At 45.8% G+C, this 23,069-nt stretch overlaps 2 protein-coding genes across 3 annotated transcripts in view; both read right to left on the reverse strand.

The window, feature by feature from the left end:
* Positions 1-17,047, reverse strand: part of USP2 (ubiquitin specific peptidase 2) — a 59,875-nt gene extending 42,828 nt beyond the window's left edge. Inside the window, exons 1-2 of one of the 2 annotated variants that reach the window (XM_049856743.1) lie at positions 13,423-17,047; positions 13,000-13,098 (exon numbers count right to left, since the gene is read on the reverse strand). The gene's annotated coding sequence lies outside the window, so the exon portion shown is untranslated. Of the gene's footprint in view, positions 1-12,999; positions 13,099-13,249 lie in introns of both variants that reach the window. The other variant, XM_049856742.1, reaches the window with a different exon arrangement.
* A 141-nt stretch (positions 17,048-17,188) lies between these two features.
* THY1 (Thy-1 cell surface antigen) lies at positions 17,189-22,536 on the reverse strand. The gene is made up of 4 exons (XM_049856747.1): positions 22,445-22,536; positions 20,268-20,328; positions 19,261-19,596; positions 17,189-18,746 (listed from the first exon to the last, which is right to left on the reverse strand). Exons 2-4 carry the CDS (start codon positions 20,302-20,304, stop codon positions 18,634-18,636), a joined length of 486 nt encoding a protein of 161 aa, XP_049712704.1. The 5' UTR covers positions 20,305-20,328; positions 22,445-22,536; the 3' UTR covers positions 17,189-18,633.
* Between the last annotated feature and the right edge of the window lie 533 nt (positions 22,537-23,069).

A 23,069-nucleotide genomic window follows, 5' to 3' on the forward strand; every position in this document is an offset into this window, starting at 1 on the left:
TTTTGACCAATATCTTCAGTGCATCTTGGACTTCTTCCTTTAGTACCTTTGGTTCTTAATCATATGCTACCTCCTGAAATGGTTGAATGTCAACCCATACTTTTTGGTATAGCGAATCTGTGTTTTCCTTCCATCTTCTTTTGATGCTTCCTGCATCATTTAATATTTTCCCTGTAGAATCATTCAATATTGCAACTTGAGGCTTGAATTTTTTCTTCAGTTCTTTTAGCTTGAGAAATGCTGAGCATGTTCTTCCCTGACTCTGTCTTAGTTCACAGTGTTATTATTATATTTCCCCTGGTTTGGTAATACTTCCTCTCAACACTGAGGATTAAATTTCTGAAAGAGTAGGAGGTTTTGAACTTGAAGATGCTTGATAAGAAATAAGATTTGGAAGATGGAGTGACCTATGAAACACCTTCACTAACATCAAACACTAAAATTTAGCACACTCAATAAAGGAAACATCAATAGACATTTCCAGGTCTTAAGTTAGCAGTAATGTGTATTGTATAATTTGCACTTATCACCCCTGGGTGATTTAACATTTATAGGATTTCCCTTTCCTGATCCTTCAACAGGAGAGTGGTAAATGCAGTTTGCTTTGATGCAGATGGTCTATAGCTAAGTGTTCTCCCTCTGTCTGGTTCTTTATCCAAACATCCAATACCTTCTTGGTTTTAGGCCTTAAGTTGCTATTGCCTCTCCTTGGCCCCATCATGGTCTCAGAACCAGTTTTGTGGAACCTTCTATAAAAGGGGTCCTGCTTGAGATTGGATCCTATGATTTTTGAAAAGTTCATAAGGAGAAGCAGAAAAAACTATCACTTAAAACTTATAAGCATACATTGCAGATGCAGAGCAGAGACGGCAGAATAGACAGACGCTTCCGGCGAGCCCTCTTTACGACAAAGACCCGAAAACAAGTGAAACGAGTACATTTGTGACAAACTGGGAGCCCTGAGCATCAAAGGCAAGCTTAGACAATGAACTGAGGGGCAGGGGAAGGAAGAGACCGTTCAGAAGCAGAGAGGAGTTGCCGGACCTGAATCACGGGGAGCCCTCAGGCACCATCCCTGGACCCGCTGCGGCGGCGGCAGGCTGGTCCTAGCGTTTGGCCTCAGTTTCCTCAGGGAGGAGCAGCCAGCGGCACAGCCCACTCACAAGTCCGTAACCTGAGGAGAACGGTGTGCTCTTGGCAAAAGCAAAGTATTTGCATATATTTTACCGTCCCTCTCTAGGCCTGAGATAGACCCTGGTGAGCACCTGTAGCTGTCCTCCCGGCCTTGGGGAAGGAAAAAAGTTTGCAACTGGGGGGAAAAGATAATTTGCTAGCTCCATTAACTGGAGGAGCTCAGGACAGAAGCGGCTCCTGTCCAGGCATAAACCGTCCATGGACCTTGAGCACCTTTCCCTTCTGCATGGACCTGTGTGGGCCTATTTCAGGAGAATAGGCCCTTGTTGGCAAACTCCAACCATTTCAGTGGTGTGGTGGAGAAGTGGGTGTTTGATGTTTGACATTGCTTTGCCTGTTAAACAAGGTCCTCGCCTACCCACAACAGGGACCTAAGGACTGGTGGCTCCACTTGGATTGCCCAGCCACCCACGACAGGGGTCCAGGGATAACTGGTACCTCCTGGTCCTTACAACAAAAACTTTGGGTGCCCATGGTCCATCTGCAGAGCCCACCCACCAGCACGCTGTAGGGAACAGAGATGCATTTTCCTCAGAGACACTTGGGGGTCGGTTCTCAGGCCCCTGCCTTGTTCAGAGTGTGACCCCCTGCTGCAATCAGATACGGGTATATACGCCAATCGCCCCTGCCCCTCTAAGAGTGTAGGACAGAGGCTGTACCACACACTTGATATCAGCTACCTGGAAATCTGAGCTGAATTCATATAATAAAACTGAATGGACTCTTAGACTGATATACCTGATAACAGGTCTAGCCAGCTGGGGATAGGACACCAGAGCTCCAAAGGCGAAAATAATCAAGCTGGCTTACTCAAGCAACCCATAGGGGTATACCAAAACAAAACAAAGCAAGCAGCTACGACACAGTAAGCAAACGTAAACTAATACAAGAACTTCTAGATGGCTCGGAGACAAGAGTCAATATTGAGTCACATAAAGAAACAGACCATGATCACCTCAACAGGCTCTCAAAACAAAGAATCCAGGGATCTTTTAGATGAAAGTGCATTCCTGGAATTACCAGATACAGAATACAAAAGTTTAATATACAGAACCCTTCAAGACATCAGGAAGGAAATGAGGCAATGCGCAGAACAAGCCAAGGAACACACAGATAAAGCAACTGAAGAAATCAGAAAGATTATTCAGGAACATAATGAGAAGTTTAATAAGCTGGAAAAATCCATAGACAGACAGCAATCAGAAATTCAGAAGATTAACAATAAAATTACAGGATTAGATAACTCAATAGAAAGTCAGAGGAGCAGAATTGAGCAAGTAGAAGATAGAATTTCTGAACTCGAAGATAAATCACTTGACACTAATACATTTGAAGAAAAATCAGATAAAAGAATTTAAAACAATGAAGAAACCTTAAGAATCATGTGGGACTCTATCAAGAGAAATAACCTACGAGTGATTGGAGTACCAGAACAGGGAGGGATAACAGCAAATACAGAGAAAATTGTTGAGGATTTGTTGGTAGAAAACTTCCCTGATATTGTGAAAGATGAGAAGATATCTATCCAAGATGCTCATCGAACTCCACATAAGGTAGATCGTAAAGGAAAGTCACCAAGACATATTATAATCACGCTTGCCAAAACCAAAGATAAAGAGACAATTATAAGAGCAGCGAGGGATAAAAGAAAAGTCACCTACAAGGGAGAGCCAATAAGAATAAGCTCGGACTACTTGGCAGAAACCACACAGGCAAGAAGGCAATGGGATGACATATTTAAAAAATTGAAGGAAAAAAATTGCCTGCCAAGAATCATATATCCATCAAAACTGTCTCTTAAATATGAAGGTGAAATTAAGACATTTCCAGATAAATACAAGTTGAGGGAATTCGTAAAAAACAAACCAAAACTACAAGAAATACTAAAGGGAGTTCTTTGGTTAGAAAATCGATAATATCGGGTATTGACCCAAGACTAGAACACTGGGCAGAGCAACCAGAAGTCAACCCAGACAGGGAAAAAAAAAAAGCAAGATTAAAAAAAAAAAAAGCCCAACATAGGGTAACGGTGATGTTATTATATAAAAGATGACAACATTAAAATAATAAAGAGGGACTAAGAAATGTAATCATACACTTTCCATATGGAGAGGAAGATATGGCAATACAAAGAAATAAAAGTTAGTTATAAATTTAGAAAAATAAGGGTAAATAATAAGGTAACCACAAAGGAGACAAATTATCCTACTCATCAAAATAAAATACAAGGGAAGAATACAAACTCAGCAGAAACAAAATAAACAACAACAAATATAAGGAAAGGACAATATATAAAGAAAATCTACTCAGCACGTAAAATCAAGTGGGAAAAAGAAGCTGTCAACACACAAAAAAAGATCAAAATGACAGCACTAAATTCATACCTATCCATAATTACCCTGAATGTAAATGGACTAAATGCACCAATAAAGAGACAGAGAGTGGCAGAATGTATTAAAAAACAAGATCCGTCTATATGCTGCCTATAAGAGACACACCTTAGACTTAGAGACACAAACAAACTAAAACTCAAAGGATGGAAAAAAATATATCAAGCAAACAACAATCAAAAAAGAGCAGGAGTGGCAATATTAATTTCTGACAAAATAGACTTCAAAGTTAAATCCATCAGAAAGGATAAGGAAGGATACTATATAATGATTTAAGGGACAATACACCAAGAAGATATAACCATATTAAATATTTATGCACCCAATGACAGGGCTGGAAGTTACATAAAACAAACTCTATCGGCATTGAAAAGTGAGATAGACAGCTCCACAATAATAGTAGGAGACTTCAACACACCACTTTCGGTGAAGGACAGGACATCCAGAAAGAAGCTCAATAAAGACATGAAAGATCTAAATGCCACAATCAACCAACTTGACCTCGTAGACATATACAGAACACTCCACCCGACAGTAACCAAGTATACTTTTTTTCTAGTGCACATGGAACATTCTCTAGATTAGATCACATATTAGGTCATAAAGCAAGCCTTAGCAGAATCCAAAACATGGAAATATTACAAAGCATCTTCTCTGACCATAAGGCCATAAAAGTGGAAATCAATAAAAGGAAAAGCAGGGAAAAGAAATCAAATACTTGGAAACTGAACAATACCCTGCTCAAAAAAGACTGGATTATAGAAAACATGAAGGATGGAATAAAGAAATTCATAGAATCCAATGAGAATGAAAACACTTCCAGTCAGAACCTTCAGGACACAGCAAAAGCAGTGCTCAGAGGCCAATTTATATCAATAAATGCACACATCCAAAAAGAAGAAAGGGCCAAAATCAAAGAACTATCCCTACAACTTGAACAAATAGAAAGAGAACAACAAAAGAAACCCACAGACACCAGAAGAAAACAAATAATAAAAATTAGAGCTGAACTAAATGAAATAGAAAACAGAAAAACAATTGAAAGAATTAACAATTAATGTAATCCACCACATAAATAAACAATTAACAATTAATGTAATCCACCACATAAATAAAACAAAAGACAAGAATCACATGATTTTATCAATTGATGTAGAAAAGGCATCCATGATAAAAATTCTCAGCAAAATAGGAATACAAGGAAAATTTCTCAACATAATAAAGGGCATTTATACAAAGCCAACAGCCAACATCACCCTAAATGGAGAGGGCCTGAAAACATTCCCATTGAGATCGGGAACCAGACAAGGATGCCCTTTATCACCACTCTTATTCAACATTGTGCTGGAAGTCCTAGCCAGAGCAATTAGGCTAGATAAAGAAATAAAGGGCATCCACATTGGCAAGGAAGAACTACAAGTATCTCTATTTGCAGGTGGCATGATCTTCTACACAGAAAACCCTAAGGAATCCTCCAGAAAACTACTGAAACTAATAGAAGAGTTCAGCAGAGTGTCGGGATACAAGATAAACATACAAAAATCAGTTGGATTCCGCAACACCAACAAAAAGAACATCTAAGAGGAAATCACCCAGTCAATGCCATTTACAGTAGCCCCCAAGAAGATAAAATACTTAGGAATAAATCTTACCAGAGATGTAGAAGACTTATACAAAGAAAACTACAGTACACTTCTGCAAGAAACCAAAAGAGACTTACATAAGTGGAAGAACACACTTTGCTCTTGCTCATGGATAGGGAGACTTAACATTATAAAAATGTCTATTCTACCGAAAGCCATCTATACATTTAATGCAATTCCCATCCAAATCCCAATGACATTCTTTAATGAGATGGAGAAACAAATCACCAATTTCGTATGGAAGGGAAAGAGGCCCCGGATAAATAAGGCATTACTGAAAAAGAAGAACAAAGTGGGAGGCTTTACTTTACCTGTTTTTAGAACCTATTATACCGCCACAGTAGTCAAAACAGCCTGGTACTGGTACAACAACAGATACATGGACCAATGGAACAGAATTGAGAATCCAAACATAATCCATCCACATATGAGCAGCTGATATTTGACAAAGGCCCCAAAACAGTTAAATGGGGAAAAGACAGTCTTTTTAACAAATGATGCTGGCATAACTGGATATCCATCTGCAAAAAAATGAAACAAGACCCATACCTCACTCCATGCACAAAAACTAACTCAAAATGGATCAAAGACCTAAATATAAAATCTAAAACGATAAAGATCATGGAAGAAAAAATAGGGACAACGTTAGGAGCCCTAATACATGGCGTAAACAGTATACAAAACATTATTAAGAACACGGAAGAAAAACTAGATAACTGGGAGCTCCTAAAAATCAAACATGTATGCTCATCCAAAGACTTCACCAAAAGAGTAAAAAGACTACCTAGAGACTGGGAAAAAGTTTTTAGCTATGACATTCCTGATCAGCGCCTGATCTCTAAAATCTACATGATACTGCAAAAACTCAACTGCAAAAAGACAAATAACCCAATTAAAAAATGGGCAAAAGAAATGAATAGACACTTCACTAAAGAAGACATTCAGGTAGCTAACAGATATATGAGGAAATGTTCACGATCATTAGCCATTAGAGAAATGCAGATCAAAACTAGAATTAGATTTCATCTCACTCCAACAAGGCTGGCATTAATCCAAAAAACACAAAAGAATAAATGTTGGAGAGGTTGTGGAGAGATTGGAACACTTCTACACTGCTGGTGGGAATGTCAAATGGTACAACCACTTTGGAAATCGATTTGGCGCTTCCTTAAAAAATTGGAAATAGAACTACCATACGATCCAGCAATCTCACTCCTTGGAATATATCCTAGAGAAATAAGAGCCTTTACACGAACAGATATATGCACACCCATGTTTATTGCAGCACTGTTTACAATAGCAAAAAGATGGAAGCAACCAAGGTGCCCATCAATGGATGAATGGATAAATAAATTATGGTATATTCACACAATGGAATACTACACATCGATAAAGAACAGTGATGAATCTGTGAAACATTTCATCACATGGAGGAACCTGGAAGGCATTATGCTCAATGAAATTAGTCAGTTGTAAAAGGACAAATATTGTATAAGACCACTATTATAAGAACTTGAGAAATAGTTTAAACTGAGAAGAAAACATTCTTTTGTGGTTATGAGAGGGGGCAGGGAGGGAAGGTGGGAGAGGGGTTTTCACTAATTAGGTAGTAGATAAGAACTACTTTGGGTGAAGGGAAAGACACCACACAATACAGGGGAGGTCAGCACAATTGGACTAAACCAAAAACAAAGAAGTTTTCTGAATAAACTGAATGCTTTGAAGGACAGTGTAGCAGGGGCAGGGGTTTGGGGGTCATGATTTCAGGGGACATCTAAGTCAATGGGCATAATAAAATCTATTGGCAAAACATTCTGTATTCCACTTTGAAGAGTGGCGTCTGGGATCTTAAACGCTAGCAAGCAGCCATCTAAGATGCATCAATTGGTCTCAAGCCACCTGGATCAAAGGAGAATGAAGAACACCAAGGACACAACGTGATTACGAGCCTAAGAGACAGAAAGGGCCACATGAACCAGAGACTACATCATCCTGAGACCAGAAGAACTAGATGGTGCCCGGCTAGAACCGATGACTGCCCTGACAGGGAACACAACAGAGAATCCCTGAGGGAGCAGGAGAGTAGTGGGATGCAGACCCCAAATTCTCATAAGACCAGACTTAACGGTCTGACTGAGACTGGAAGGACCCTGGTGGTCATGGCCCCCAGACCTTCTGTTGCCCCAGGACAGGAACCATTCCCGAAGCCAACTCTTCATACATGGATTGGACTGGACAATGGGTTGGAGAGGGATGCTGATGAGGAGTGAGCTTCTTGGATCAGGTGGACACTTGAGACTATGTTGGCATCTCCTGCCTGGAGGGGAGATGAGAGGGTGGAGGGGGTTAGAAGCTAGGGAAATGGACACATAAAGAGAGAGTGGAGGGAGAGAGCAGAGTGTCTCAGGGGGAGAGTAATTGGGAGTGTGTAGCAAGGTGTATATGGGTTTTTGTGTGAGAGACTGACTTGATTTGTAAACTTTCACTTAAAGCACAATAAAAATTATTAAAAAAAAAAACTTATAAGCAGTTTCAGCTTTTAAAGAGGGAGAAAGACTTCCATTTACCTTGGGACTGATGGTTGGCTTTGGGAAATCACTACAAAGGACTTTTCAATGTAGAGCAAGTACCCACCACTGATCTGAGAGGAAAGTTAAGTGTGGTTCAATGGGAATTGTTTTTTAGGCTTCTTGCTTTTTAGGAGGCAGTGGGGGAGAAAAGCGTTTCTTTGCCTTCCCATGTCTGTGTGAGTTTCAAGTGCTGTGTGCAGAAATGAGAAGTGAGACAGAGAGGACTGGGGTGGGCAGGAGGTGGGAGCTTTGCCTCATCTGAGGGATAGAATGTGAAAAGGATTGGGATGGACTAGAGACACCCCACAGGCCTCTTGATTTCCCACATAACTGGCTAAGATGGACATTTTGGAATGTACTGATTTGACTTGTGTTATGAGTGAGTGTCTTGTTAAGGGTTAGAGGCATGACACAGCCGTATGGGTGGTGGTGTGTCTGTGTTTCCCTGAAGGAAATGGACTTTCTACTGTCAATCAAGCTGGGGCAGGAAATAAAGAATGGAGTGGGGCTGGCCCTAGACTAGAGGTGAGAAGAAACTTTCCTCTCCCTGTCCCTCATGCCACTGTGCTCTCGGCTCTGAGATGTTGGTATACTCAGAGAATTCCTGGAGCTGAAAGTAAGCTGACCTTTGCCTTAGCGAGCCAGGCTGAGGGGTCTTCTTATAGGGGCCTTCTTGTTCTGCCTCCCCTTCATGAGTTTAGTCTCTGATGAACAGCTCTGCCTCATAAGGACAGTGGTTGAAAAAAATCCATATCCATGGGCTAATGCAGCTCTGTCCAATAGAACTTTCTGTGATTTTGGAAATTTTTTGTGCTCTGTCCAATATGGCAACCACTAGTCACATGTGATGTGGCTATTGAGTACTTAAAATGTGGCTATTATGGACTCAAATAATCATGAAGATGGCGAAGGACCAGGCAACATTTTATTCTGTTGTATTTAAGGTCATCATGAGTCAGAGCTGACTGGGTGGCAATTAACAACAACGGTGTGACTGAGGAATGGAGTTTTAATTTTTATTTAATATAATTGATTTAAATTTAAAAAGCCACATTTGGCTAGTGTGACTGAGGAACTAAATGCTTAATCTTACTTAATTTTAATTAACTTAAATTTAAATAGTCACATGTGGCAAGTGGCTACCATACTGGACAACTCAGGTCTAGATGGCAGAAAACTTTATAGCTCCAAAGTCTGAGCCCAGAGCTGTGGTGATGCCTCTTATCACAGGATCTAGAGGCTCAAAGAGGTTTCATCACACCTGTGGTAAGTAATGGAGCCACTCCAGAAGGCCCACACAGTAGGGTGCAGTCTCCTCAGACTGTTCCAAGGCTTAAGCTGCCTGAGAGCAGGCCCCTCCCTCAGCTGACCACGCCATGGGATGGTGCAGCTGTCCCCAGAGGGAGGGACTAAGTCCCTTAGTGTAAACTGATTACCATCTTTCCTCAGTGACTGACTGAACTGACTGTCATGCCACTCTGCCTATCTCAGTCACCAGAAGGCCAGAGAGTCTAAGTAATCCATTATCACTATGTCTCTCACATCGCATCTCCTCATCTGAGCCAACTCTCCAGCTCACCCTGTCCTCCCACACCCTCTCATGACCAGGTACTTCTTTGAGGTAAACAAGCTTCACTTTGTCCTCAACATTTTCTCTAAAGATGCCCTTGATCTCCTTGCCTTAAAGAAACTCGCTGTCTCCTGAGCACACCATTTCCCCTAAAGTCCTTATAAGTGGAGCCTATTTTTATTCTTACTCCACGTACCTCAGTGTCAGGTGGTGAAACAGTGTTCTGCTCCCTTCCGCCTTCCTTCAAACACTCCTGTTCTCTGAAGCTCCTGCCATTTTGTTATTCCGTCGTCACCCTTCCTTATTACTATCATTATCTGGCTTCAAGTCTCTTCGTCTTTCTCATTAGCAGCTAGCTCCTGTCTGTTGTCTTCCTCTCCGCCCCTCTTCCTGCTATCATTCGTAGTAACTTCAGTCACCATGTGATGGATGATCCATCCAACCCTCTGGCCTGTCAGTTTTTTTACTTCTTTTCCTCTACTTTCTTACTTTCCATAATCTGTACCACCCATTGACATCTTCACACCTTTACCCAGTTTAGATTCTATAATGCCTCATTAAAATCTCCCCTTTGCCAACTTCCTCAATTCTTTTGCCCTTCTTTCTCTCTGCTGCTCTTGCATGGAAAAACCTGGATCCTTGCTGAGGCTGTCTTATCCATCCCTCTGTGCCTATTCCAGGCAGATGAATGATAAACCAAACCAAGCAAACCCAGCGCCATCGAGTCGATTCCAACTCATAGCGACCCTATAGGACAGGGTAGAACTGTCCCATAGAGTTTCCAAGGATCGCCTGGTGGATTCAAACTGCCAAGCCTTTGATTAGCAGCCGTAGCACTTAACCACTACGCCACCAGGGTTTCCAGATGAATGGTAGCAGGGAAAAATCACTCAGTTAGGTCTACTTTATATTCATGACCACGAACCTCAGATGGATACACTCAGTACTGCTTTGCATTTCTATTACATTTCTCTGGTATGTTTCCTTCCCCATCATGATAGTTTTCTATTGCTGCATAGCACATTCCCGCAAACTTAGTGGCTTAAAACAATACTCATTGCTGAGTAAAAGAAGCTAGTCACAAAAGATCACATATTACGTGATTCCATTCATATCAAAGTCCAGATAGAGAAATGACAGAATGTAGATTAGTGGTTGCTTAGGGCTGGGGTAGAGCTGGGGAGTAGAAGGCTGACAGCTAATGTATACGAGGTTTCCTTTTGAGGTGATGAAAATGTTTTGAAATAGACTGTACACTTTAAATTGGCAAATAGTATGTTAAGTGAATTATATTTCAATAAAGCTGTTTAAGAAAAACACCAGCACCCATTTATTACCTCACAGTTCTATAGATTGGAACTCCAGGTGGGCTTGGCTGGTTCTACAGCCTGGGTTTCGCAAGGCTAAAATCAAGGTGTTGGCCTGGCTGGGCTTTTATCTGGAGGCTCAAGGGAAGAAGCCACTCGACAGCAATGGCTTTGGTTTTTGGTCGGTTTCCTCACCTAATTTCCCCCCAGCCTTTTCTATCTCAACAAATGATATCACCATCCAATCATTGTTCAAGCAAAAACCCGAAGATCATCTTGGATTCCTTCTCCCTTTCTCTTATACCCCTGCATCTAAACCATCAGAAAGAAAGTTTTTTTTGGGCCAGTATTAAAGTATTTCTTTAAATATATTTGATTTATATTGTTTAGCAAACTAATATGTTCATATAGCCAAAAGTACTCAGAGGCTTATAATGTAACAGAGGTCTGTTACTGCATCTCCTCCCATCCTAAATTCTACTTCCCAAAAACCACTCTCAACTATTTTAGCTCTTTTTCTGCTGGTACTTCTGTTGACCTTGGAGTAAAATTCAAACTCTTCACCATGACCTCTGTCTTAGTTATCTAGTGCTACTATAGCAGAAGTACCACAATGGATGGCTTTAACAAACAAATTTATTCTCTCACAGTCTCGGAGGCTAGAAGTCTTAATTCAGGGTGTCAGCTCCCAGGGAAGGCTTTCTCTGTCGGTACTGGGGGAATGTCCATGTCATCAATCTTCCCCTGGTCTAGGAGCTTCTCACTGCAGGGACCCTGGGTCAAATAACATGCTCTACTCCTGGAACTTCTTTCTTGGTGGCATGAAGTCCTTCTCCTCTCTGCTCAATTCTCTTTTTTATGTCTCAAAAGAGATTGACTCAAGATACAACCTAATCTGTAGATTGAGTTCTGCTTCATTGACATAACTGCCTCTAATCCTGCCTCATTAGCATCATAGAAGTTAGGATTTACAACACATATGATAATCATACCAGATCACAAAATGGTGGACAATCACATAATACCGAGAATCATGGCCTAGCCAAGTTGATACACATTTTTGGGGAACACAGTTCAATCCATAACAACTTCCAGGGCACTGTGGGATCTGGCTCTTGCCTACCTCTTCAATGACGTCATCCCACTCCTCCTCTAAGCGCCTTGAGCTGGTCCTTGCTGTTGTGTTTCCTGCAGCTCTTTCAAAAAGATTTTTTTCATCTTTCAGTTCTCAGCTCAAATGCTACCTCCTCAGGCGCTGCCTGATCATCCTTCTAAAGTGCTGACCGTTATCCTCTACCACTCCCTGCATATAAATGATCCCAGTCCTTAATAGCTTAGTTATTTATTGGTTTACTTGCTTATTAATGTCCATCATCTGCTCTAGAACATAAGTTTTATTGGGGGGTGTTATGGATTGAATTATGTCCCCCCAAAATATGTGTTATAAATCCTAACCTCTATGCCTGTGGTTATAACCCCATCTGGGAATGTGTTGTCTTTCTCATGTTAATGAGGCAGGATTAGTGTAGGGCATATCTTGAGTCAATCTTTTTAGAGCTATAAAAGAGATTAAACAAGCAAGCGAGTAAGAAAGATGGGGAAGAGACACACCACACCACATGAAGATTGCCCAGGAGCAGAATCTCAGAAGAGACAAGGACCTTCCTCCAGAGCCGGCAGAGAAAGAAAGCCTTCCCCTAGAGCTGGCACCCTGAATTTGGACTTCTAGCCTCCAAAACTGTGAGAAAATAAATTCCTGTTTGTTAAAGCCATTCACTTGTGATATTTCTGTTATAGCAGACCTAGATAGTGAAGACAGGGCAGGAACTTGTCTGTGCCATTCACTGCTCTGTTCTCATTGTCCTGCACAGGGCCTGGTATGGAATGAACACTGAGTAAATGAATGAATATTGGATGAATCAGAGAACCTGATGTTGGGCCTGTATGCCCTGAGAGTTGTTCTATCAACCAGCAGTTGTGAGATACTGTAGGGAGGGCTAAGGCCTGTCCTCAGATTAAACTCACAGTGGCTTCCACTCCCTCTATCCAAGTTTTGCAGGATAGAGAAGAAATAAAATTACTTTCTTTGTAATCTGCTTACAAAATAGTTTATATTTTGTGCTAACACCTACTCAGGACTCCTCCTTGGGGAAGCCTTCTATCCTGGCAAAGGTACCCTACATATATATTCCCAAAGCACTTTCCAAACCCAAAACACATAGCCATCGGGTTGATTACAACTCACATTCTAGTCTGCAGAAAGGTGAAAGGGTGAGAAAGGCATGCCTTTTCCCTTTAAGAGCACTTCATAGAAGTTACACATACCATTTTGCGCTTATGCTTCATTGGCTACAACTTAGCCACATAGGCACATCTGCTGCAAAGATGCTGGACCACATATTCCAGTTCTAATTTGTGAGTTCACTGAGAAAGAAGAGGAGCTAGTCACTTAGTTATAAAGAGCGCTGGGGTCAGCCCTGGTCCCTGTACACATGGCCCAGACCATACCCTATTAGCCTCCTCCCCACCCCTCCTCACCCCTTTCATGTCACCTTTCAACTATCTAAGCCTCTACCTTCTGAAGCCCCTCTCCACACTGCCATTTCTGGATTGAATTGTCCATTGAGACAGAGGAATATTTACAGAGGCACAGTGTAAGGGTCTCTCCGACATGTAGGGACTCCCCTGAAAGGCAACGGAATTGCCTTAAGGAGATTCAGGGATTTTCACTAGCCAACAAATTCATACAGTTTCCAGAAGACCTGTGGGACGCATCCTCCACCTTCTCAGCACGATACCGATCTCCTCTCTCTATTTGCAGCTTTGGTGTTGTGAAGGGCATGTCTTCACATGTGAAAGAAGGAAATCAAAGTTAAAAGTAAATCATTTCCTCATTTACAGATGAGGAAATGTTGGGACTGGAAGTCCTTCCAAAAGTCCTACCAAAACCAGCCCTCTTCCAGTAAATCCAGGAGGCCTCCAGAGAAAGGTGGGCTTGCCTTCCTGCCCAGGGCTCTCAGTCCTAGAACTTGCCCCACCCTTCCAGGAGACTCTTATCCTGTGAAGACTCACGGAGAGCATTTCTGCCTGGCAAAGGGAACACTTGGGGGTAGGGGAACACATGGAAGTGGATGGAGGAGGACCAATAGGAGAGTAACGTGGAGGCCAAGTTTGGCTCCACACGAGGATGAGCTGTTGCTTCCAGATCCACCAACCAAGACAGCTACAGTGGGTGTGCTCACCTACGGAGTGAGAGAGCCGAGTGCCTTCAGGCAGGAGGTTTGCTGGTGGAGTGGGATGCCTCTGGGCACTTACTGGCAGAGCTAAAAGAGCTTTTTAGCAGTTGCTGGAGCAGGTCAGAGGCCAGGCCAAGGGCCTGAGGTCTGAGCGCCAAAAGAGAAAGCCTATCCTGAGGGGGCCAAGAAAAGCTTGCCTTCAGGGGGCTGAGATGAGCCCGGCATGGCTGAGAGTAACTGAGAGAACTGTCTTGCCCTGAAGAAGGGAGAATTTGCCTACGTGCTCTCTGTTCTTGATCCTGAGTTGTAACCTGTTGATCCTGATTCCAAGTGGTAACCTGTTACTACCCTAATAAACACCATAAACAATTGTTATCTGTGAGTTCTGTGTGCCATTGCAACAAATTATTGAACCCAGCAAAGAAGTAGAGAGTTCTGTGGGAGGGATGGCTAATGTCAGAATTGGTAGAAGTTTGGAGAGTGGAGGCATGTTTGACTTCCATCTCATATTAATCAACCTTGGGCTGTTGAGCCTGATAATGATTCTCCTCCCCGCTCATGAAGTTAGAGGACCTCTGACTTCCACAAGCCCTTTTTACAATTAGAAAATCAATCAACGTAATACACCACAGCAGTAGAACAAAAGAGACACATAATCATCTCTATGAATGCAGAAAAGGCATTTGATAAAATCCAATGGGTATTCTTGATGAAAACCCTCAAGAAGATTCAAATAGAAGGGAAATTCCTCAATATGATTCAGGGCATATATGAATTCCAAGGGACAACATCATACTTAATGGAAAAGGACTGAGAGTTTTATCCTTGGAATCAGGAACAAAACAAGGTGCCTGCTCTCATCATTTCTATTCAATATTGTATTAGAAGTCTTAGCCAGAGCACACAGACACATAGACCAATGCAATAGAATTGAGAGTTCAGAAATAAACCCACACATCTATGGTCAACTGATTTTTGACAAGGGTGCTAAGTCCTTTCAACGGGGAAAGTAGAGTCTCTTCAATAAATGGTGCTGGGAAAACTGGGTTTCCACACGCAGAAAAAAGAAACAAGAACCATGCCTCACGCTGTACACAAAAATTCAAAATGGATTAAGGACCTAAATATGCAAAGTGAAACCTTAAAATCCTTAGGAAAAAAAGCAGGGGCAATGCTGTCAGGCCTAGCTTTTAACAATGGATTTTCTGATACAGTAACAAAAGCAAAAGACAAAATAAATAAATGGGACCTCAAAAATTAAAAACTTTTGTTCAGCAAAAGGCTTTACTAAAAAAGTGAAAAGATAAGCTACCAACTGGGAGAATATTTTTGGAAACCATATACCAACAAGAACCTAATAACCAAAAAATACATAAAACTTCGACAACAACAAAAACACAACTCAATCATAAAATGGGCAAAGGGCAAAGTGGGCAAAGGAGTTGAATAGACATCTCAGCAAATGGCCACCAAACACATGAAAAGATGCTCAACGTCATTAGCCATCAGACAGACGCAAATTAAAACCACAGTGAAGTACCATTTCACTTCCACTAGGGTGGCTAAGATAAAAATAAAAAACATAAAATAATAAATGTTGGTGAGGATGTGGGAGATTGGAATCATTGCTAGTGGGAATGCAAAATGATATAGCCACTGTAGAAAACAGACGGCTTCTCAAAAAACTAAAACTGGAACAACCGTAAAACGAACCAAACCTGTTGCCATCGAGTAGATTCGATTCGTAGTCAACCCTATGGGACAGAGTAGAACTGCCCCAGAGGGTTTCCAAGGAGCAGCTGATGGATTTGAACTGCCGACCTTTTGGTTAGCAGCTGTAGCTCTTAACCACTATGCCACCAGAGTTTCCAAACTACCGTATGACCCAGCAATTCCACTCTTAGCTATATACCCGAAAGATTTTAAAGCAGAGACTCTACAACAATGTTCATTGCAGCACTGTTCACAATAGCCAAAAAGTGGAAACAAAACAAAACAAAAGGTGGAAAATAGCCCCTGATGTCTTAAAACCAAACAATCGTTTAGCTTGACTAGTAAAGAATGTCTGCCTTGAGCATTATGCTCTTTTAAGATCTATGTAAAAAAAAAAAAATCTATGTACACGGGATCAAATTGACAACAGTAACTTGAAAAATTAAATGGGAATCTTGGGGAGCAATGACAGTACGTTAATGGGGGGAACAACACAGAAAAGGAGGTGAGAATAGCTGCACAACTTGAAGAATGTAATCAATGTCAATGAAACATGTCAAAATTACTTGAATTGGTGTATGTTTTTGATGTGTATGATCTCAACAACAAAGATAAAATAAAGTACTTAAAAAAACAAAAAACCCCTTTCCTCGCCAGAGTAGTCCGAGCTCCAAGCATTGCAGATAAGAGGGGTCTTGTGTCAGTCATTGCACCTGCTTAATGACTGGCACCTCACTCAGGGACAGTCTTTCACACCGGCAGTGTGTTCTCCTCCACCACGGGATTTTCCTTTCCTCTTTGGGCAGGTTCTTTGGGCAGGGTCACTATAGGACCACTGACTAGGCAGAGGCATAGACGGGAGGTGGCAAGAAGAGTGGGAGCCAGTGGCACAAATTTAGATCTGAGGCCTTTAAGCAAAATGCTCAGAAAGAATCATCCTATCCAGTGTTAAATACCAAATGAGTCAGTCTCTGGGCAGTTGCCACCCTCCCCCTCCAAAGTCCCTGGCAAAGCAGGAAGGCTGTCTCACTGACTCCTACGAGGACCTCGAACTCAGAGCCACCCTGTGGCCCGGTTCTAGTCCCCAGTCCCAGGGTGACTTCAATGCTTATCCACATTTTACTCATTACTTTTAGAGGAGGGGGTCAGGGATGGGGTTAGCGCTCCCTCCCTCCCCCAAGGGAATGGTGGTCCTCAGTCCTTTCTTTGGCCATTGCTTTTGGATTTAAGGAGATGCTCACCCTTAGACCTTGGAGACATGGATGCCCTTTCCTGCCCCACCCTCCCCCTATGCTTCCTCTCCACGCTCCTGGTACTTGCCCTCTAAGAAGAAGTACGTTGAGAGGACATTTCCAAAGGAAAACCAGGTCTGAGAAGAGAACACTGCCTACACAGCTCAATGCTTGTTAGCACAAAGCCACTTGCATATTCGTGTCAGTGTCATGTGGCTCAGCCCATACATTGGCAGGTGAGTTTGTGGTTCTAGCCAGGTGAGTCAGCAGAGATGGAACATTCATTTATTTGAGCAAACATTAAATGTTAGTTCTCCTGAAAAGAAGCCCAGCATGCAGCCATAGGTCCTGGGTGGAGGTGGAGGTGGGGGCTGAGGTGCTGCTAGAAGTTGGAAAGAAGGCAAGGCGAGAGGAAGAACTGATGGAAGGCAGGGAAGAGGGAGTATTCCCCAACTTTCAAGGTGGCAAGTGGGACCTCCTGCCCATGGAGACACTGGCTGAGGAAAGGGAGGCGGGCCTAGGCTGATGGAGGAGCAAAGCAGAGATGGGACACGAGGTCGATTCCAGAGGCTTGATTTTATTGTGCAGTTTTCTTTTTCCTCAATGAGATGCCATAAGCTGTGGTGGCACTACACACAGTCACAGGACAGGACAGGGCTGCTGGTGGGGAGCTGGGGGTTAGGAAAAGCCACCTCACCTCCCAAGGCGTGTCCCACCCATGGGTCTCACTCCATGGCCTGCCTCTGGCCCCCAGAGGTCCCTGAAAAGCCAGGCCTGTGGGGCAGGGGGCTGTCTGAGGGGCTCAGGCACCAGCTAGCAGGGGCTGGCACTGATGAGGGAGGGAGAAAAGAACCTCCTGAAGAAACACTTGGGCCAGACTCTGGGGGGCTCTGGGACTCCAGCCAGCCCGACTCCTTGGGTCCAGGTCAGAGTTCTGGATGCTCTTAGGGAGGGGCTTGTTTTCCTCTGCCACCTTCTCTACTGCTGGTCAGGACAGTAGGCTCACATTTCTGGCTTCCTTAGGTAGGGAGGGATGACATGCCCTCGCCTCTTACCCCTTCAGCCAGCCCCTCATCAGCATTGCTCCCATCGCGATCTGCTTTCTAACTGAACTATGCCCCTGGCCCCAGGCCTCTGGGGGATTTCTACGGGGTCTTAAAGAGGGGATTTTTTTTTTTTTGCTTTGGTTGAGGATGCTTTGGAAGATGCTCTGTTCTCTCACGTGATGGCCACAAATGCTTGGGGGGGTCCTTACCTCTGGGATCTTCAGGTGCCATCCCTGCCTGCTGAGGGATGGTCTCAGCATAGACCACACGGGTACCAGCCCCAGACACCCCATCCCCTCCTCACCCAGGTCTCTCCACGGCCTCTGGTCCCCACTGGGCAAGGATGGTCCCCCAGGGATTGGTTATTTTTCTATCCCCCCTGCCCCATCCTCTCACTCTCCATTAGTTCCCCAACCCTGGCTTCCCTTTTCACGAACTCCAGAAGAAAAGGAAGGATAAACTCTAAATAAACCAGACAGAAGCAGCTCTGGAACAAAGAGTACAAAAGACAGCCAGTGGTGTGCAGAGAGGGTGTGAGGGGCTGTGGGGGTCGGGTGGCAGTGGGAGTGGGTAAATAATGGCATGCAGCACTGGGGTTCCTTATGAGAGGTGGGGTCCCTATTCCTCCCCGAGGTGTGTGAGGGACTGGGAGGAGGGGGTCAGCCGACTCAGAGAACTTGGGTCTCTGGACCAGGTCTTGTGGCTTCCTGTATCCTCTGTGGGCACAACCCGTCACAGGGAGATGAAATCCATGGCCTGGAGGAGAGGCAGGGAGAGCAGGAGCAGCAGCAGCCATGAAGTATTCTGGACCAGCAGGCTTATGCCCTCACACTTGACCAGTTTGTCTGTGGAGAGAGAATTGGGTAGGAGACAGGACAGGAAAGAAGAGAGACCAGCATTTAGGTAGGGACAGGCACAAAGTAAGGTGCATTGCCTTGGTATCAAGATGATCATGGGACCAAGTATCAACAGGACCAATCATCCTTCCTTCGAACACACATCAACTTATAAATCCTTCCTAGACATGGTCACAAGAAGACTGTGGGGAAGTAGGTATTATGGTCCCTATTTCCCTGAAGGGGAGGAAGGGGATTGGGGAGGCTAAGTGACTTTCCTAGAGTCATGATGGAAGTGTCTACAACACCACTCTGTCTCTCTGACTGGCACCTTAGCTCCTCAGACCCCCATTCACGCTGAAGGCAGTGGTTCCCCAGGGGACCAGGCAGCAGTTGGAGGACGTCAGGGGAGTGGGACCCCTCTCCCTCTAGTCCAGCCAGGACTGCCTGCTGCCCTCACCAGTCTGCCCCTCCCTAGCCTGTCTCCTCCAGCTCAGTGGGTTTTGCTGGGTACTTGCCATACCTCTGAAGACTGAGATGTTCTTGTTGGAGATGCTGAGAGGCTGGCCAGAGAGGCGGAGCTCACATGTATAGGTGCCCTCATCCTTGTTGGTGAAGCCATTTAAGTAGAGGACCTTAATGTCATACTTGCTAGTGAGGTTGGTCCGGGTGCGATATGAGTGCTCAGGCACTCCCAAAGTGCCTTCGATCACGTGTTTCTTGGTCTCGCGGGTCACGCTGAACTCATACAGGATGGGCAAGGTGGTGGTGTTCTCATGGCGGCAGTCCAGGCGCAGGCTCTGGTTCACCAGGCAGGCTGTCAGGCTTGTCACCTTCTGCCCCCAGGCCACCTGAAAGACTGGCACCAGCAGTGCCCCCTCCGAGTTAGGAAGAGCCTGTGGAGCAGGGGGTCTCCTAACCACATTAAGAGCAGAGATGGGGCCTAGTCAGGGGGGTCACAGGGGTCTGCTCTCTGAGCCCTTCTCCCACCCCAGGGGTCCCCAAGGGTCAGTCCAACTTCCCCACTGAAGACCCTAGCCTCGCTCCCTAGCCTGCTTGAGTCCTGGGTCCCACTAGCATGTTCCAAGGGCAGGAAGTCTTGGGAGTAGATCCAGGTTCCTGGATCCCATTTGGAGATTCTAATTCAATGGCAGGAGCCCTGGTAGTGCTGTGGTTTAGAGCTCAGGCTGCTAACCAAAAGGTCGGCAGTTGGAATCCACCAGCTGCTCCTTGGAAACCTTGCGGGGCAGTTCTACTATGTTCTCTAGGGTTGCTATGAGTTGGAATAGACTCGTGGGCAATATGTATATATTTTTTAATCCAGTGGCTGGGGTGGGCCTGAGGGAGTTGTGTTTCCAAAAACCACCCAAGGCACTCAGATCAGCTAGGTTTGGGGAAATTGCTGACTTAAGGACGAAAAAGAGCCCTCTATACCTCAATCCCCTCCACTGTCTGTAAGGAAGAAGCTAGCTTCTCTGAGGAGGAGCAAGCCAGTGTGGCTGGACTCCCAGCCTTAGCCTTACACAGTACCTGTCAGCAGGAGAGCGATGCAGATGGCGGGGTTCATGGTGCCTGGAGCTCAGCCCTGGATCTGGGGTGGGGACAGGACGGGAATCAGCAAGAGATGGGGCAAGTGTCCCACATTTACTGCCAAGCCTGGGGCCCCTGGGGGATATGCCATAATGTCCATGGGTGGGGCATCCAAGCCCCCTCTACATCCCTCGTTGAATGTGACACTGTCACCGGATTGTGGGGAAACGGCAGGCAGATGGGGGAGGTGGAGAGGGAGAATACCTCCTATAAGGGCCTGTGTCTATACCTGGCCATGAGCCCCTACTAGCTGGGTGATTTAGAATAAGAAACTTTATCTTTACAACCCCCAACCCCCTTCAGAAATGTCCTACCTATGAGGGCAGGGACTTCTTAGTTCTTGTTCAGAAAAAAAAAAAAAAATCCCCAATGCCCAGAACAGTTCCTGGCATATAGTAGGTGCTCAAAAGATAATGAATGAATGGCTCTGAGCCTTAGGTACTCAAAGGGTTATGATCGGGATTAAGAAAGACGAGAAACATCTGGAACTATACCTGCTCCAAGGTAAGTGGCCCCACCAAGGTTAATTTCCTTCCTTCTAGAAGACAACATGGCTAGGGATGATGCCAGGTATGCGTGGGTTTAGGTGCTCCCAGATAATCCTGCACTTGGCACAGAGCTGGAGGTGTTCCTGGGTGTGTGTGAGGGAAGTGAGAGTGCTCTTGGACTGCATATGAACCAAGGATGCTTCCAAATACTCAGCTTTCTGGGATTCCTGGGGCTGCAGTTTTCCAGCCTCTCTTCAGTGGCCTCCCTGCCTAGGCGCTCTGTCTTGTCGTTTTTGCAGCCTAGGTTATACCAACATCCCAGCGAGGTGACACAGAGCAATAACCTAGCCGTCCGCATTGCTGCTCGCAGGGCAGAGGCCGCAGGAGGGGTGTGCGCCTGCGAGTACACGCAAGGCCCTGGCCTGGTGCTTGCGCCCGGGTGTGCACGTTGCGCCCTTGCCAAGACCAGGGCCCGGGGCCCTCAGGCCTGCGGTGCCCAAGGCTAAGGTCCCGCGACAGCTGCGGCTACCATCAAAACCCTCTCCGTCCCATCAGCGGAGCTGCTGCCGCTAGCAGATCCAGAAGCGCTTTCGGAAAGGGGGTCAGCATCTGGCTTTGATTCTCGGACACTGAGTCACTGAGGAGGGTGCGGGCTCGGGATTTAGGAGGGGAAGTGGGAGCGGAGGCCAGAGCAATAAAAGGGAAGAAATGGGATTGGAGGGGATTGTGGTGCCAAAGGGAGTGGGGAGAGCGGTTGACGGGCGCTGTCTGGGTTCATTTCCTCTGCCGTGTGTCTCCATCACGCAGACCAGAGAGGCTCTGCGCTCCCTCCCTCTCCAGCACCCGCTCGACTAGCCCCACCCGGATTCCACTTATATTCCAATTGAAGCCCCACTACCCCCTCTCAAGAAGCCCTGGTGGCGCAGTAGTTAAGCGCTTGGCTGCTAACCGAAAGATCGGCAGTTGCAAGCCATTAGCCGTTCCGTGGGAGAACGACGTGGCAGTCTGTTTCGGTAGAGATTTACAGCCTTGGAAACCCTATGGAGCAGTTCTACTCTGCCCCATAGGGTCGCTAAGAGTCCGAATCGACTCGACTGCAACCGGTATACCCCTCCCCGTCCTTTTCCAGCTCTCCCCTCCCCCGTCTGCCCGCCTTCCTGCCAGCCCCCGCCCGCGGCACTGCGGTTTCCCTTTCCTCGGTGCCCCGCACCCCACCTGCCGCGGGGTCGCGGGGCAGAGATGCTTTTCGGCGGGTCATCATCCGCCTCCCCCTCCACCCCCAATTCCACCCACCTCCCTTTGCAAGCTCAATTTGGGGACGTCTGGATACAGAGAAGAGCCCAAGGCTATCCCTGGCGCCCTACCTCCCCATTCTCCTCTGCACCTCACCATCCCCCCGCAGGCGAAAGCCCCGGAGCCCCTTCCCGAAGGCGAGGGGCGGCGTGGCCCCTGCTCAGCAGTGGCTCCCACTCCCGCCCGCGCCTGGGGAACAGGCCCCTAGCCAAACTCTGCGCGGCCCATTCCCGGGCGCACTCAGACCGTTTGGGTAGGCCCCGGGTTAGCTGAGCTTGCACCGGCGGCTGGGGGCTGTGCCTGCGCCCCTGTCCCCGCCCCAGCCACCGCTCCCACCTGGGCCTCGTTCCTCCGCTGCTACAGCTTCCTCGGGACGCGCCGTCGCCTCCAGTTGCTGCGTCCAGCTCAGTGCCCGCAGTTTTCACCGAGGGTGGGGGAGGTGGGGGGTGGAGAGGGCCCGGGGCTCAGCCAATCAGAGGCTGAGGGGGTAGACAGGATGCGGAGAGAGGGGGAGGAGGCGGTCCCGTATTGGTGCAAGAGAAGGGCCTGCTGCCGCAGGAGAAGGGGACCTCAGCCCTATGGCTGGCAGGCCTGGCCAGGGATGGGAGGGTGCGGGACCCCGGGGATCAGGGTGGGGCACCAGGAGGCGCCGAAGGAACATTCGCCACCTCCTAGAGCCCCGCAATGGCTGCTTCCCTTATAAGGCTTTAACCCTTTCTTCCAACCTATTCTTCAGAAGTCTGTGGAAAAATCCAGGGCTAACGGGAGGACAGAGGCCAGGAACCCGCCACCCTGGGCGTCTTTTCCAGCTGGAGCCCACCTCCTCTGGAAACTCCAGTGAGAGATTTGGAGTTGGAATGTTCTAGTCTTTCTCCCATAGGGAGCCAAAAAAAAAAAAGGAAGCCAGTTGGGTGTTTTTCCATATTGGAGCAGCCCTTCGGAAGCATGGCTGGAGCTGCAC

Source organism: Elephas maximus, chromosome 17 (genome assembly GCF_024166365.1).
Source record: "Elephas maximus indicus isolate mEleMax1 chromosome 17, mEleMax1 primary haplotype, whole genome shotgun sequence".
In the NCBI taxonomy this organism is placed as follows: domain Eukaryota; kingdom Metazoa; phylum Chordata; class Mammalia; order Proboscidea; family Elephantidae; genus Elephas; species Elephas maximus.